Source organism: Aethalodelphis obliquidens, unplaced genomic scaffold, assembly GCF_003676395.1.
Source record: "Aethalodelphis obliquidens isolate GAN/ISIS:26980383/991018 unplaced genomic scaffold, ASM367639v1 scaffold43, whole genome shotgun sequence".
Lineage (NCBI taxonomy): Eukaryota > Metazoa > Chordata > Mammalia > Artiodactyla > Delphinidae > Aethalodelphis > Aethalodelphis obliquidens.
In genome coordinates, this window is record NW_020837987.1 from 11,184,780 (window position 1) to 11,202,271 (window position 17,492).

Below are 17,492 nucleotides of genomic sequence, written 5' to 3' on the forward strand. Positions count from 1 at the left end.
GAGTTGAGTTTTGAAACCGTCTGGCCCTTAAAGCCTAAAGCAGAGCATATTTTCTATCTGGCCCTTTGCAGAAAAAGTCTGCTCCATATTTTGCATTATAGCAGTAGTTCTCCAGCTTGAGCTTGCATCATATCACCTGAAGGGCTGGGCCACAACCTTGAGAACTGTTGTAGACTAGCCTGCCTCCTACGAGCAGGTGCCAGGGCTGGCTTGGTGAGCGCTGTGCCCGAGTACCCAGTGCAGGCTCTGGCACACAGCAGGTGCTCAATAAATGTATGTCGACTGAATCAGTGAGTCCATGTAGGCCGTGAAGAGTAGAAATGGAACACTCAAACTTTTCACAGGGAGACAGAGGACATCAAACCTTGGCTCTGTGGTCTGAGGGTGCCCGGCATCCAAGCTGGGACCTAATGTCATCCCATCTTTCTTAGGAATAGGCCTAGAAATGTGATCTAACCAAATGGCTGCCCCTCTTTGAGCCTCAGTCTCCTCCTCTCTGCAGTAATTCCAATTCTATCACCTTCCTCTGATGCTGGTGCAAGGTGTGAGGTATCTGTGAGGCCCCCAGGTAAGCCCAGGGGTCAGGCACTCAGCTCAATATGTATCCTGGGGGCTACACTGTTACCGTTCCTGGACTAAGTTACTGAGCCTTTGAGCTGAAAGTGCTACGGGCTATTAGGAAACTTGGAGGAGCTGTGGGGAGGAATAAAACATCCATCCATTCACTTAGTAAAAACTTATTGGGCACCTACTGTTTTTCAAGCGCCGTTCTGGGTGCTGGGGATACAGCAAGGAACAAAACAGACAAGTCCTACAGCTGACATCCTAGCTTTAAACTTTTACGTAGGATCACTCCCGATTTACTCAGGTTAAGGAACTGAGCTGTAGAGAGACCATGGAGGTTTCGAAAAGATTATCATCATTGGCAGCTGTGGAGCTCTGTTAACCTCCTGATCCCAAAGCTTCCCCTCGAGACAGAAACAACAGGTCAAGTCCGGTTGGCAGCCCTGGGGTGGGCAGGCCTCAGTCTTCTTACTTGCTCCATGGGTAGGCTGTGAGTGGCCCCAAGCAGGACTCAGTGGTCTCAACCAGAGCAATGGGCATCGTCGCGGACCGGGCCCCTCCTGTGCCCCGGCCTCCTCTTCCCGGCCGGCCCCGCCCCCGAGGCCACGTGACGCGTGGGGGTTTTCCCGTTTCCCTGGCGTGACGTAACGACAGGGTGCAGGCCAATGAGCGCGCAGGCCGGCGGCGCCGGGGAATTCCGCCGCCCCGCCCCCGCCCGCCGCCCGCCCGGCCCGGCCCGGCGCCCCCCGCAACCCGGGCGCCGCGCGTCCAGCCCGGCCTGCGGCCCCAGCCCCTGCGTCGCTCTCCCGACCCGCGATCGTCCGCCAGACCGTGCCACCTGGCCGCTCGGCCTGCCCGCGTGTGTGTGTTTTGGTCTGGGCTGGCCTCCGGGCCGTCAGTCCCCACTGGTTGGGCCATGCCGAGTCGCCGCGTCGCCAGATCGTCCGCTGCGCCGGAGCTGGGGGCCTTGGGTAAGAGGGGCCGGGGTTCAGGAGAGGAGTCTGGGGCGGGACTGGAGATGCGGGAGGCCTGGGGCCCTGGAGTGGTCTAGGGGTTCCTACAGGAGTCTTAGGGGTTTTGCGGGGAGAGTGTGACGGTACCGGGGACACTATATCAAAGGGAAGGAAGGAGGCAGAGGATGGTGACCGGGTCCGGTCCAAGGTAAGAGAGAGACGTCCCACTAGAGAGTGAGAAGGGGGCGGGGCCTGACCCTGAGGCAAAGAAGGGGGCGGGGCCCGACTACGAGAGGGGAGGGGCAGAGCCTGACTCGGAGAAGGAGGAGCGGGAGCTGCTCCTGAGGGACTGGGCGTGGCCAGACACAGAGAGGGAGAAAAAGGAGAGGCCTGGCCCACAGAAGGGGGCGGGGCCTGACCATGAGTGCGAGAAGAGGGCGGGACCTAAACTCAAAGAAGCAAGGCCTCATCTACTCAGAGTAAGGGGCGGGGCTTAAGGGAGATACGGGGGCGGGGCCGTACTCGGAGAGGGAGAAGAGGCGGGCCCGACTCTGGCAGAGAGAAGGGGGAGGGCCTGCTCTGAAAAAAAGAGGGCGGGGTCTGACTCAGAGAAGAAAGAGGAGGTGGGGCTTGCCTTTGGAGAGAAGTGGCAGGGTCTGAGGGAGAAGGGGACGGGCCTGACACTGGAAAAGTGAAGAGGGAGGGTCTGACCCTGAAATAAGGAAGAGGGTGGGGGCTTTCCTAACTGAGGCTGAGAAGAGCTCCTCCAGGCCCTTCTCAGCCTTCTTAAGGGAGAGAAGGAGCAGGGCCTGAGTGTGATGAAGGGTGGGGTGACTGACAGAAACTAGGGAACCTGTCCATGAGTTAAGGAAGGAAGGCCGGACCATGCGGGCTAGAAGGGTGAGGGGCATGCTCCAAAGGGGCGGGGCCAGGAGAGGAACGGGGTGGGGCTTGGGAGATTCTCTGGTTCTCCCGCCGTATTTCCATCACCTCCTGAGACATGCCTCCATCCCTGCAGGGGCCGCGGACCTCTCCTCGCTCTCGCTCGCCGTTTCCAGGACCACGGGTGAGCAGCCCTCCACAGTTCCTGCCCATCTGCACGCTCAGGATGGGGCAGGAGGAATCCTATGGAGGTGGCATTGTGTACGCCTCTGTCTGGGGGTTTTGCGGAGGTCTACCTCAGCTTTCCTCAGCCTGTATCCCTCCCTGCCCATTGAGATGGGGTCCCCAGATGCCCCTACCTCCCGGGTGATAGGGAGCTGGGGAAGTAAAACTAACCACCTATTCACTCTCTAAGAGAGTCCTCTTTAGAGATTCACTATGGTAGTGCAGAGCGTAATAATTACATACTGGTGCCACCACCCCTTCACTGTAAGTCACTTCCCTTCTCTGGGCCTCAGTCTTTCTCATCTGTAGGATGGGCATAATATCAATGCCTCAGAGGGACCGAGAGGATTCAATGAGCTGATACAGCTAAACAGTATCAGTATTAAAGGAATAACAGTATTAAAGCAGTGTCTGGCACACAGTTAAGGGTCACCCAGAGAACTGTTAAAACAGAGTTTTGGGCCCCACCTCGAGAGTTTCTGATTCAGTAGCTCCAGGATGGGCTCTAAGAGTTTGCATTTCTAGCAACTTCCCAAGAGATGTTGAGAACCACTAGTCTATAAGGCCCCTCATCCTGTACCATCCAAAATTCAGTGCTGCCCAAGGAAATGCAGAAGCATGGCCAAAGGATGACATCATCTCTCATAAATGTGCTGGAATTTGGAGGGCAGGGATTGAGTCCTGCCACCAGGAAAACTCAGTGGCCCCAGTGGGCTGGGTCTGAACCTCTCTCTGGAGGTAAAATCTTGGGATGGACCCCAGAAGTGCTGGCGTGGCTGTGGAGGAGGCCCTGCGGGTTCTCTAAGAGGTTTGTGAGTTTGGGAGATAGTGAAAGGTGGGAGATGGCATTGGGAACAGGTACTGCCAAGCACTGGTTCTGGGCAAGAGCAAGGTTGAGACTTTTCTGACCCAAGACCTAGATCTTTGGTTTCTTTCAATTGAGAGTAATTTCTGACGTTATCCATTCAGCAGATATTTATTGAGTTCCAATTGCATACCTGGCCCTGTGCTGGGCAGTGCTGAGCACTCAGCAGTGACCAAGACAGCCCTGGCTCTGCCCTCACAGGGTTCCCTACCTAGATGTGGAAGCAGATATGTACACAATGAATTAAATGTAGGATTATAAAATGTGATATAAAGGCCCTAAACAAATCTTGGGATCAGTGACACCTAAATAGCATGGTGGGGATGGGAGAACGACTGAGATAGACTGGGAGGGAAATTTTCCCTCATTTTGATGGGCCAAACACATACTGGGCACTGGGTATACAGTGGGGATGGTGCAGGTGTGTTTCCTACTCTCTGGTGTTCACAGTCTACAGGAGACAGATATGAATCACTCTAATATAAGGTCATGTCAAATCCTAGCCAGTGCCATGAAAATGATAAAACCAAGGCACCTAACTGTGAGTGACTGGAGTGGGGGTTCTGGGGGCTATCTTGGATAAAGTAGTCAGGGAAGACCCATCTAGGAGGTGACATTTGACCAGGGACCTGAAAGTGGAGGAGGAGGCATGCAAAGGTCGGAAGGAAGAGCATTCTGGTAGAGACCAGCCTGTGCAAAGGCCCTGAGGCATGAAAGACAGCTGCTCAAGTGTGGCCCATCCTGGCTGGCCCTGAATGGTGGCAAGTTTGTGTGGGAGTTTGGGAGGGGGGCAGGTTGTTATTTGAGCTGAGCCCTGAATAAAGAGAAGAAGTCCCTAACATTTCCTGGCTGAAAGAGGATTTTAGATAATAATAATAATGGCTAAGTTTTATGGAGGGCCTGAAGTGGTCGGACCCTGTGCTAAGCAATTTCCCAGTGTGCTTCTAAATCCTCATGTTAATGCCTGAGATATAGCAGACCTTTTTATAGAGAAGGAGGCTCAGAGAGGTTAGGCGACTTTCCCAAGGCAACACAGCCAGAAGTGACAGCCGGGATTCAAACTAACATCTCTGTGACTCCACACCCCGTGCTCTGAAACCATGTCTTCCAACCTCCCCATTTTATAGACAGACAATCTGAGGCCTAGAGAGGGGAAGCAATTTACCCACATCCATAAAATAATGTCTCCCAACACCTTACCCAACAGCAGCATTTATGTATCGTCTACTATTATGGCAGTACTAAGTGCTTCCCGTATATTAAAGAACCCAGCCAGACAAGCATTATTATTGTGTCCATTTTATAGATGAAGAAACCAAGGCACAAAAAGAGTTTAAGTAATGGGCTCAAGGCCACATGGTTAGCAAGGAACAGAGCCAGGATTTGAACTGAGGCAGTACAAAGCTTCAGCCACAGCTGCCTGGGCCTCAGTTTCCCCTCGCAGCCTGGGAGCTCCTTGAGGGCTCAGACAAAGTCTAACTCATCTTTGGATCCCCAGGTCATCCAGCACGAATGCCTGAGAAGGTGTTTCCAAGTTGAAGTGACTTGAAGTTGGCCCTGCCAGTGATCTGTAGCGTGTCCCTTCCTCTCTCCCAGCCTCAGTGTCCCCATCTACCAAGTGGGGATGTCCTCCCCACCCTGGTGACTTCACAGATCACATGAGATAAGCGGGGCGGGAAGACTGCTTTCCAGGGAGCAAAGGTCTGGCTCTGGGAGCCACTCCCCGAGAGTGGAGGAGGAGGACAGGTCTGGCAGCAGGGCAGGCTGGCAACGATTCAGTGGCCAGCGGCCAACGCAGGCAACCCTGGATGGGGCATCTGGCCCCGGTCTGCCCTCCCTTGCTGTGTGACCCCGCAGGCTTGCTTGCTCCCTCTGGACTCCCCTTGTTCTGTCTGTGGAATCATGGGAGGTTGGTTTCCATCCTTCATGGTCCCTTCCAGGCTGAGCTTTCCTGAGGAGGTGATAAGGGGTTCCCCAGCATTGCTGTCATTCCTCCCTCAGGAAGTAGGGGCAAATCCCGGATACCGGCTGGGTACTGCTGGGGACTGGCGTGGGACGCAGAGGGAGGTGGTTGCCTAGAAGTGAAGGATCAGCCTTCCTGGGTCTTCAGACACCAGGAAGTGATCTCCTGGGGTCTAGGGTGGGCTTTAGGGAGGGCTCCACCCCCACATTTTGTTTAGAATCTTGGGCATCCATTTTTTTCCCCTGGTGATGAGACCCTTGGCTTTTCCTTAGATTCTCAACACTGCTTCATAATCCCCGATCTAAAGGTTTTTAGGGGGAGGCATTTGAGGGTAGCCTGACCCTGGGACCCCAACATTGGGAGCTGAAGGGAGGGTAGGCCAGGAGGGAGAGATGGGGGGTTAGGGCTTAACATCCCAGGGAGTCAGAGCCCAGGATTTCCCAGGATGGAGGAAGGGGGAAGGGCTCCGGGAGGGGATGGGGTTGGGGAATCTGTCTTAAAAGATGAAAGTCTTGACCACTTGCTGGACCTCACCTTTCTCTTTCTCTTCCTTCCACAGATGAATTGGGTGAGTATCACAGGGCAGTTCTGGGGGGAGGCTGGGGAGTCCAAGTGCTCACAGAGAGAGACCTTGGCCTTCCTTGTTGGGGAGGAGGTCACAGTATGACTTCTGGGACTGCTGGGGGATTTTAACAAAGTCATGTGCTCCCAGGGTACTTAGCAATGCTTGACACTTAGTGAAGATTCAGCATAGGCCAGCCGTCTTTAATATTAGTTACTGTTACTACAACTATTGTTCATTCCTTCGATGAGTTGTATTGAGCACCTGCTGCACGCCAGGCACCGTTCTAGGCACCAGGGATTCAGCCACGAACCAAAGTCCCTGCTCTCTTGGAACTGATACTCTAGTGGCAGAGACAGGAGGAAAAGGAATAAAGAACAAAACAATGTTAGACTGGGCTAAGGAAATAAACAGCAAGAGGCCTGGGGAAAACACACTAGATTGGGCCTTTCTGAAGAGGTGGGCTGAGACCGGAAGGATGAGAAGGAGCCAGCATGGGTTGAATGGGGGGAAGCGTGGAACAGGCAGATGGAGGAGCCAGTCCAATGCCCTGAAGAGAGAGGGCCGGGCTTGGTGGGTGCAAGTGACAGAAAAGAGGCCAGAGCATGATGACAGGGGGCAGCGGGAGGCAAGAAGCCCAGGACAGAGGGGGCCCGTCCACAGAAGGCTCTGTGGCCAAGGTCGGGGGTGTGGGTTTTTTCTTTGTCCTGTTTTCCTGAGTTGAGTGGAGTTTGGGGAGAGTTTTATATGGGGAAGGTGTTGACTTTGACTCTTAGGGAGATGGGAGCCACTGGAGGCTTCTGTTCAGAAGCGGACAGGGTCTGACATCAGATCCCTCTGGCTGTGTTTGGCAGATAGACTGGAAGAGGCGAGGTGGGGAACAGGAGTAGTGGTTCAGATGGAGAATGACAGAGGGTGGCCCAGGGAGGGAGCAGTGGGCGTGGGGACAGGTGGTGGGAACGTAAATGTATATTTGAGGTAGAGGGAGGAGAGGTTCATGGATTGGACATAGTAGACGTGCGATCGTAAGCAGCTGATAAAGATGTGCCTCCTTACAGCCTGAGCACCGTGGATGGTGGTGCTGCCTTCTGAGATGGGAACGGCTTGGGCAGAGCACCTGTTATTCTCGTTGTTATTAAATGGGGCAAGATGGAGGCAGGGGTACCTGTGACTTGGTTCTACCTTGATCCAGGTGAGAGGTGATGGAGGCATGGGCTCAGGAGCTGTTTCGGAGGCGGGTGGACAGGAGGGTGCAGGAGAAGGAGAAACCAGGCCGACCCCTGGGGTTTTGGGCTTCAAGAAACTGGGGGACGCTACGCGTCTGTTTCCAAGAAGGAGGGCAGGGGCTTTTCTGTGTTCGGAGCTGACGCCCCTGCCCTTGGCCCACAAGGAATATGTCTTGAAGAAATGAACGGACGGGAAAAGGCGAGAGCAGCACAAGTCTGGGGGTAAAAAAAGCCTTTTCTTTGACAATCAGCGTCATCCCTAGGTTTTGCTTCTCCCGCAGAGATCATCGACGAGTACATCAAGGAGAATGGCTTCGGCCTGGAGGGGGCTCAGCCGGGCCCGGGCGAGGGGCTGCCGCGCCTGGTGTCTCGCGGGGCGGCCTCCCTGAGCACCGTCACCCTGGGCGCTGCGGCGCCTCCGCCCCCGGCCACGCCGCCGCCCTGGGGCTGCCCTCTGGGCCGGCTGGTGCCCCCGGCTCCGGGCCCCGGGCCACGGCCGCACCTGATCATCACCGAGCAGCCCAAGCAGCGCGGCATGCGCTTCCGCTACGAGTGCGAGGGCCGCTCGGCCGGCAGCATCCTCGGGGAGAGCAGCACAGAGGCCAGCAAGACGCTGCCCGCCATCGAGGTGGGCACCAGGGGCGGTGGGACTCGCGTGTCCCCGCCCCGGAGATCCATATGCATGTATTTCATTATTCATGTATTTTATAGTGGTTATTATTATTGCTGTTGCTATTGTTGGAGCGGATGATACCACTGTCACTTGGCCTTAAATTTAAAGGGCATTCAAAGAAAGGCCTTCTTCCCGGCAATTTGACAGTATTGGTCAAGATTATCATTGGTAGCCTCCTGGTTCACCAGTGAGGCCTTAAGAATCAGAGTATCTGGATTCGAATCCAGGTACTGCCTTGGGCAGGTTACTCGGTCCCTCTGTGCCTCCTCCTCTACAAAATGGGATAATACGGACTTCCCTGGCGGTCCAGTGGTTGGGACTCCACACTTACACTGCTGGGGACCCGGGTTCGATCCCTGGTTGGGGAACTAGGATCCTGCAGGCCCTGTGGCGTGGCCCAAAAAAAAATTATAATACTGAATAATAATAACAACCAAGCACCTGGGGTTGCTGGGAGGAGTAAATGAGTTACTTACACACGCCAAGTACCTCCAACATGGTGAGTGCTCGATTGAGAGAGCTTCTAGTATTACTAGTATAATTATTATTATCATTATTACTCTTAGGCCGGGCCATTCCACTTCTAGGAACTTATCATGTAGATATGCCTGCATCTGGGTGAAAGAGGGACGTACAAGTTTCTCCCTTGCAGCCTTGTTTGTATAGAGAAGAATTGGAAGTTTCCGTGTTCATCATCAGGGGACTGGTGAAATAATCGATAATCTACCGATTGCAATCCTATGCAGCAGGGACAAATGTATCTGTGTAAGTGTGCAGATAAATATAAATACATACAGTTAATACAGAAAAAATTTTAAATGAAGCCATCCCTTAGGTACTGATGTGGAAGTATCCATCTCCATGATATATTAATTTTGTTTAAATTGAGGTGCAGAATTTTGTGGGTATTATACAGTTGATCCTTGAACAACATGGGTTTGAACTGGGCGGGTCCGCTTAAACGGGGATTTTTGGGCCTCTCACTGTTGTGGCCTCTCCCGTTGTGGAGCACAGGCTCCGGACGCGCAGGCTCAGCGGCCATGGCTCACGGGCCCAGCCGCTCCGCGGCATGTGGGATCTTCCCGGACCGGGGCACGAACCCGCGTCCCCTACATCGGCAGGCGGACTCTCAACCACTGCGCCACCAGGGAAGCCCAAACGGGGATCTTTTTCAACAGTAAATACGATCCCCAGTTGTTGGAATCCCCCCAGGCGGAACCGCAGAAACACGGATACTGAGGACCAGCTATAAGTTATAGGTGGATTTCCCACTGCAGGCAGGGTCGATGCCCCAGCGCTCCCTCCCCCACTCCCCACATTGTTCAAGGTAAACTGTACTACCGTGTGTGTCAAAAAGAGGGGAAAATAAGATTTTCAATTGGTATTTGGTAGTATTTGCGTACAGAAACTCTGGAAAGGAAAACAAATACAGGTGAATTCTTTTTTGGAGGCAGTGCTGAATGGATAAGGTACAGACAAGATTTTCAACTATACCCATCTTTATTTTATTTTATTTTTTATTTTATTTTTGGCTGTGTTGGGTCATCGTTGCTGCGCGGGCTTTCTCTGGTTGCAGCGAGCGGGGGCTGCTCTTCATTGCAGTGCATGGGCTTCTCGTTGTGGTGGCTTCTCTTGTTGCGAGCCCAGGCTCCAGTAGTTGTGGCACTGGGGCTTAGGTGCTCCGCGGCATGTGGGATCTTCCTGGACCAGGGCTTGAACCCGTGTCCCCTGCATTGGCAGGCGGATTCTTAACCACTGTGCCACCAGGGAAGCCCTTTATTTTGTTTTAAAATTTTGAATCATATGACGTGGATCAAAACGTTCAAAAATATGAAGAGTCATGTTAAATTAACATAATTTAAATTAAATTAAAATGAACAAAAGTCCCCCATTCCTGCCTCCAGGTTCCCCCCGCCACCCAGAGGTAACCATTGTTATCAATATCTCATGGAGCCTTTCAGGAGTATTTTATGATTAATGATTATACAGGCAAATATATATATACGTATATACTATCCCCCTTTTTTACATAAAGGGGAGCGCGCGTGCGCGTGTGTATATAAAATGTGTGGGGTTTTTTGTTTTTTGGGTTTTTTTGGCTGTGCCACGCAGCTTGCGGGATCTATTTCCCCAACCAGGGATCGAACCCAGGCCAGTGGAAACATGGAGTCCTAACCACTGGACCACCAGATTCCCTTCCAGAAGTTATTTGAGTGACACACATGAAGGAAATAATAGATGAACTGAGTCGTTCTCTACAGCCCTGCTTGTAATAGCGGGAAACAGGAAACAACCAAAATGTCCACCAATAGGAGACTTGCACAATATAGTATCCTATGTCCACACGGTGGGATGAGATGGTAAAGAGAATAAGGCAGCTTCAGTCATGCTGATGTGAGCTCAGCTCCAAGATACATTCTTAAGTTATAAAAAACACATTTTAGGTGGTTAAGACTCTACGCTTCCACTGCAGGGGGCACGGGTTTGATTCCAGGTGGGGGAACTAAGATCCTGCAAGCTGGGTGGCATGGCCAAAAAATAAAAGTTAAAAAAAAAAAACAACTTCTGGAAGTGGGATTGCCCGTCAAAGATAATTTGACGGCTGTTGCCAAATTGCCCTGCCCGGGGGGTTGCATGCATGACTGTCTCTCCCAGTGATTTCTGAGAGGCCTGGTTCCTGTGCCTTTCCAATACGGAGACTTCATGTGTTTCTGGATCTTTGCCCAAGTGTCCGTGGACCCTGAATTATGTCCTCACCATCCCACCAGCCCTGGATCCCGGGCTCATCTGCTCCCTGACCTCCAGCTTCCTCCCTGGTGACCAGCTCTCAGTCTCCTCCAGATTTCCCCATACAAGACCGCCAGAGGGGTGCTGTTAAATTACACATCTGCTCCTCTCCCCTGTTCAGAATCCTCCTTTGGCTCCCTAGCACCCTCAGGAGGAAACCCGAGATCCTTCCTGAGCCTCTAAGACCTTTCATGGTCCGGCTTCTCCTGCTCATTCCCATCCAGCCCTCCTCACTCACCACCATCCAGCCACCAGCCCTTTGCCTGTGCCATTCCTCCTGCCTGGAGTGCTTTCCACCTGCAGCCTGGTCACCTCCTATTCACCCGTGAGGCCTCAGCCCACCTCAGGGACGCCATCCCTGACCCCAGCCCCAGGTCCCAGCTCCCTCGTGTGAGATCTGTTTCCCTCTCCTCTTCCTCAGTGGGATTTGTACTCAGAGCTTTACTTGGGGGATTAGCAGAGCAACCCTGTCCTACCCCAACAAGTTTGGATTTTAGGGTCAGAAAGACTTGGGCTTTGGTCCTGGCGCTGCCATTTACCAGCTGTAAATGTAGGGCAAGTCCAGTGCTTCCCTTGGCCTCAGTTTCCTCATCTGTAAAATGGGGATGAAGCTCCTGCCCCCACAGGACACTGTGAGGAAACCAGGGAGATGGCCCAGCACTGGTGTGCAGGACCCCTTACTCAGACAGGTGGTTGTAGCTGTTGTTATTGGATTTGGCTCCAGGCGTTGTGGCCAGAAGTAGCGTGTTAGCGGGACATTCTGGTGAAAAGAACGGTTTACTTTGAAACGTATATTCCATCACTGGCTTTTCAGGAATGGGCAAGTCTGGTACGTTAAGGGGCAATTTTGTAGCCCCTCATTTATCTTTAAGCATTTTGTCTGTTTTTCCAATTTGATAAGGGATATTTTTTCAACTTTATGTCTCAACTTTTTTGGAAAAATTTTAAACCTATGCCAAGTAGACAAGGATAGCGCAATGAACACCCACATCCTTTCGCCACATTTGCTTTATGCCTCTCTCTTGGTTTATTTTTTTGGCCATGCCGCGAGGCTTGTGGGATCCTAGTTCCTGGACCAGGGAATGAACCCGGGCCCTCGGCAGTGAAAACACAGAGTCCTAACCACTGGACCGCCAGGGAATTCCCAATGCCTCTCTCTTTTTTTTTCTTTTTTTAAAAATAAATTTATTTATTTTATTTACTTTAGTTTTGGCTGTGTTGGGTCTTCGTTGCTGCACGCCGGCTTTCTCTAGCTGCGGTGAGCGGGGGCTACTCTTTGTTGTGGTGTGTGGGCTTCTCATGGCGGTGGCTTCTCTTGTTGTGGAGCACAGGCTCTAGGTGCACAGGCTTCAGTAGTTGTGGCTCACGAGCTTAGTTGCTTCGCGGCATGTGGGATCTTCCTGGACCAGGGCTTGAACCCATGTCCCCTGCATTGGCAGGCAGATTCTTAACCACTGCGCCACCAGAGAAGCCTGCCTCTCTTTATATAGACATTTACGGAGGAAGATTTGAAAGTGAGTCAGAGATATGACACTTCACTCAAAATGTTTCAGCCTGCATCTCTCAAGAGCCATGACTTTTTTCTACAATGTAGGACCTTGTCTAATCACAATGCTGTTATCACATTCTAGAAACGTAATATTCCTGCAAGAATATTATCTAAGATTAGGTCCATAGTCTAATGATCCCAGCTGACCCCAGATATCCTTTATACCTGTTTCTTTTCTTGTCTGCTTGTTTAAAATCCAGTCCAGGATCACGTGCTGCCTTTAGTTGTCAGGTGTTGCTATGGTCTGAATGTTTGTGTCCCCCACCCTCCAATTCATATATTGAAACCCTAACCCGGAAGATGATGGGGAAGGTCCCTTCCACCATGTGAGGTCACAGTGACACAGTCTGCACCCAAAAGAGGCCCTCACCAGAACCCAATCGTGCTGTCGCCCTGATCTTGGGCTTCCAGCCTCCAGAACTGTCAAGAAATAAATTTCTGTTGCGTGTACGCCACCCAGTTCATGGTATCTTGTCACAGCAGCCCAAACAGAGGAAGACAGGTGTCTTTGGTATCTTTTGACTTGGGTTCATTCCTCAGTCTGTCATTGCATTTCAGCACAGGGACATTTATGGAGGACAGGAAAGGCGTTTTGTAGAATGTCCCACATTCCGGATTTATTGGCTGTTTCCAAATTAGATCAGGTTATTCATTTTGGTGGGAATACCCCAGTGGTGATGCTGTGGGCCTCTAAGAGTCTCACATCATGGCCATGGGGTGGTAGTTTAATATCTGATGCTGAGTCGGAGCCCGTGGTGAAGGTGGTGTATTAGTCAGCTCGGGCTGCCATAACAAAGTACCACAGACTGCGTGCCTTGAACCACAGGAAGTTACTGTCTCACAGTTCTGGAGGCTGGAAGTCCAAAACCGAGCTATTGGCAGGGCTGGTTTCCTCTGAGGCCTCTCTCCTGGGCTTGCAGACGGCTGCCTTCTCGCTGTGTCCTCACTTGGTCTTTCCTCTGTGTCAGCACTGGTGTGTGTCCAGTGTCAGCAGTGTCAGCACACTCTTTGTGTGTCCAAATCACCTCTTCTTATAAGGCCATGAGGAGACTGGATTAGGACCCACCCTAAGGCCTCATTAATTTACTCACCTCTTTAAAGGCTCTATCTCCAAATACAGTCACATTCTGAGGTACTGGGAGCTAGAGCTACAACATATGAATTTTGGGGGCGTGCAGTTTAGTCCATAACAGGGAGTGACCACCATTGAAAAGGTATAGCTTTCTCTTTGTAATTAATACATTACCTGTGGGGTGATATTTTGAAGCTGTGTTTTCCCCAACTTTTTATTTCTAAGTCTTTCCAGACAGTTATTCTAGCTTTGTGTTGGTTTTGATTTCAAAGAGTTAGAACAGTAAATGTCCAACAATAGGGGGTGACCTGACTCCAAATTTCGATTTAGTATTTTCATCCCCATCTTTTAGAGGAGGAAACTGAGGCTCAGAGAGTGTAAGTTACTTGCACAAGGGTACACAGCAAATTCATTGTAGTAATTACTGCCATTTACTAAGTGCTCTTGTGTGCCAGGTACTTAGTACCTATTTTACAGATAAGGATGGTAAGACCAGAGAGGTTTATCACCAGGTAGAGCCTGGTTTGGTACCAGTTCCGACTGACTTCAAGGCCTAACGTCTATCCACAATCTCGCACGACATCTCAAAGATGAAAAGCTTTCGTGACTTCCCTGGCAGTCTAGTGGTTAAGACTCCAAGCTTCCACTGCAGGAGCCGCGGGTTCTATTCTTGGTCAGGGAGCTAAGATCCCACATGCCGCATGGTGTAGCCAAAAAAAAAGGGATGAAAAGCTTTCAGCCTTGCAGAAATCTTGCTTTTCAGAATCTCCTAATGTTCCATCAGGGAGCTGGTTAAACTAATGGTTTTAACCCATCTGACTCAATGAAATTTGTCTACTCAATATAAATTGTCTACTCATAATCATCCCTGAAATCCATAATGCCCCAACTTTAGTATGAAGGAGAAATAAAATTATACAGCCTATACAAGCACATTTATTTCAGTATGTAAATGCTCGGGCACAGCCTCAGGGAAATGAAAACAAAGTAGCGGTTGCTTTGGATTTCATTAATACAGCAGCATGAATGCAGCCCGACCCAGCGTGGGGACTTGGCGACTTAAATGCCACACGTCCAGCGTGGCCGTAGGTGACAGGATTTTCCAAAATGGTGAACAATTGGGAATTCCCTGGCAGTCCAGTGGCGCAGCAAAAAAAAAAAAGGCCACCAAAGTGGTGAACAATTCCCAGTTCAAATGAAACCAGTCTTCTCTCAATTAACATGGTGATTGCAGTCCTTGAAAATTCAGTGTGTTTGGAAGTTATGGGAAAAAATACTGTACATGTAAAATGGAAGGAGGTTCTGGGTTCTGACCATTTAAAACAGGTTTGTCACTGATGTGAATGTTGGCGGGACATTCAGAGGTCTTGCAGGACTTGTGTGGGACTGTCCTGGTATTGCAGGCTGTGTAGCATCTGTGGCCCTGTACTGCCTGCTGTGGGTCCCGATCCCAGTGTCAACCAGAATTGTCCTCAGTATCCCAAACGCCCCCTAGAGGGCAGTACTGCCTCACTGAGACGCACCTGTTCATTGTATTTTTAAAAACATTATTTTATTGAAGTATAGTTGATTTACAATGTTGTGTTAATCTCTGCTGTACAGCAAAGTGATTCAGTTATACATATATTTATAAATATTTATATTTACATATATATATATTGTTTCATGTTCTTTTCCATTATGGTTTATCACAGGATATTGAATAGAGTTCTCTGATATACAGTAGGACCTTGTTGTTTATCCATCCTATATATGAGATTGCATCTGCTGACCCCAGACTCCAAGTCCTTCCCTCCCCCACCCTGCCCCAACTTTTTATTCTGAAAAAAAAAAATCCTTTAAATCTTTTTTTTTCTAGGTTTTTTGTTTGTTTGTTTCATTGAGGTATAACTGATATACAAACAAGGCATGTATTTAATGTACACATTTTGATGAGTTTAGGTGAAAAAAATTTTAATCTCCAGAAAAATTAAGAGTACCATAAGCACCTGTGTACCCTTCACCTATACGTACCAGTTGACATTTGGCCCTATTCGCTATATCTGTCACTCTCTCTCCATACACACAAACACACACATACACGCGTGCACAGCGCTCACACACACACAAATACACATTGTGTTTTTTGCGGACCCATTTGCAGATAAGTTGTAAATATCATGTTATTTCACCTCTACATACTTCAATGGGCATCTCCTAAAAATAAGCTCCTGCATGTCTAGGACACTCATTACCATCCCTAGGAAAATTAATAATATTCCATAATATCATCTAATATACTGTCCATACTTAAATTTCCCAATTGTCCCCCAAATGTGTGTTTTATAATTGTTCCCCCCCCAATCCAGGATCCAGTCAAGGATCCTATGTTGCATTTGGTTATCATGTCTCTGTAGCCTCTCTCCTCTTTTTTTTTTTTGAAATTGAGTTATATTTTATCAAATCTTAAGTGTATAGCTCTAGGAATTTTGACAAATATATATATATATGTGTGTGTGTGTGTATATATATATATATATGTGTAACTGTGTAACTACCAGCCAGGTCAAAATACATTTTTTGTTCTCTTTTAACCCAAAATATGACACCCGTATTTTTATTGTCTTTCATGTCTGACCAGATGGCCACAGTTTGGGCTTTTCTGATGTTTCCTCCTGATTAGATTCCGGTGATGCACTTCTGAAGGGGCTGTCATAGAAGTGACGTGTTCTTCCCAGTCCATCCCATCAGGGGATGCCTGTGTTACTTTGGCCCCGTAGTGGCGACACTGACCTTGATCATATGGTTAAGGTGGTGTCTACCTGGTCTCTCCACAATTAGTATGTTATCTGTGGGCTGTGCTTGGAGACCTTGTGTGCATGCAATGTTTTTAAAGTCAAGTGGCGAAAGAAGGCACATCTGTGGGGCAGCTCTCATGCTATGAGGCCCCCAGGTTGGAAGCCTTCGGTTTAGGATCCTGGAGGGGTCTTCAGCAAACATTCCTCCATCGTCGGGGAGAGGGGAGGGGCGGGGAGCTACCAAAGGAGGCTTGGATGGGTGCAGGTGTTTGCAAAGGGACCCCAAGAGCACCTGTCTTCCTGCAGCTCCGGGATTGTGGAGGGCTGCGGGAGGTGGAGGTGACCGCGTGCCTGGTGTGGAAGGACTGGCCTCACCGCGTTCACCCTCACAGCCTCGTGGGGAAAGACTGCACGGACGGTGTCTGCAGGGTGCGGCTCCGGCCTCATGTCAGCCCCCGGCACAGGTACCTGAGCCCTGACCCCTCACCCTTGGTCACGGAGATTTTGAGGGGCTGAGGATCACCCCGGAAAACCTTAGGAGCAGAGGCAGCTTAGCCAGACTCTCCCCACTGCATTTCCTAGATGGGGAAACTGAGGCCTGGGGGCCGTGGAGGGTCTTACCTAGGCCTGGAACCCTGCCGCACACGCATTCACACGCATTATATTTATCCCCATTTTGTAGAGGAGGAAACTGAGGCTCAGAGAGGCGAAGGAGCCCAGATAGCCAATGGCAGAGCTGGAATTTGACTGCAGACCTGACTTAGCTGCAAATCCCATTCTTTCTTTCGCTTTATAATTTATATGCTTTTAATTTAAAAATTTAAAGGTTCAGAAAGGGTATGCAGTGAAAAATAAATTTCCTTCCATCTTTGGTCCTCTGGCCACCAGTGCCCCTCTCTGGAGGCAGCTAAAGATATGCTAGGCATTTATATTTTTTTCCTTCCCTTATGAATGGTAGCAGACATTTGCACCTTGTTTTTATGTTCCAGTACATCTTAGAGATAATTCCCGTCAGTACAGTTAGCGCTGTCCTGTCCTTTTTATTGACTGCATAGTATTCCAATGTATGGATGCACACAATTAATTAAGTCCCTATGAATGGGCACCCACAATGGTTCCAATCTCTTGTTGCTCTATCACTAACTGTGCTTCAGTGAACAGCTTCACATATATACTCTTTCTTCTGCAGGATGAATTACTAAAAATGAAATTGCTGGCCCCAAGTCTGTGCATTTATACTTTTAGTGATTTATAAACTTAGTGAAAATGTCAGCGCCATGAAAGCAGGGATTTTATCTCTTTTGTTCCTTGCTGTATCCCCCAGTGCCTAGCACAGTCCCTGGCACACAGTAGGTGCTCAAGAAATATTGGTAGAATGAATGAATACTGCCATG

General features: G+C 50.0%; 1 protein-coding gene across 1 annotated transcript in view; it reads left to right on the forward strand.

Annotated features, from left to right (window-relative positions):
- Positions 1–1,043: 1,043 nt before the first annotated feature.
- The window catches only part of RELB (RELB proto-oncogene, NF-kB subunit), a 28,642-nt gene continuing 12,193 nt past the window's right edge, over positions 1,044–17,492 (forward strand). The window contains exons 1-6 of the mRNA XM_027080373.1: positions 1,044–1,054; positions 1,219–1,535; positions 2,536–2,583; positions 6,012–6,020; positions 7,522–7,868; positions 16,405–16,562. Of these exons, the coding sequence (XP_026936174.1) occupies positions 1,044–1,054; positions 1,219–1,535; positions 2,536–2,583; positions 6,012–6,020; positions 7,522–7,868; positions 16,405–16,562 (890 nt within the window). The remainder of the gene's footprint in view (positions 1,055–1,218; positions 1,536–2,535; positions 2,584–6,011; positions 6,021–7,521; positions 7,869–16,404; positions 16,563–17,492) is intronic.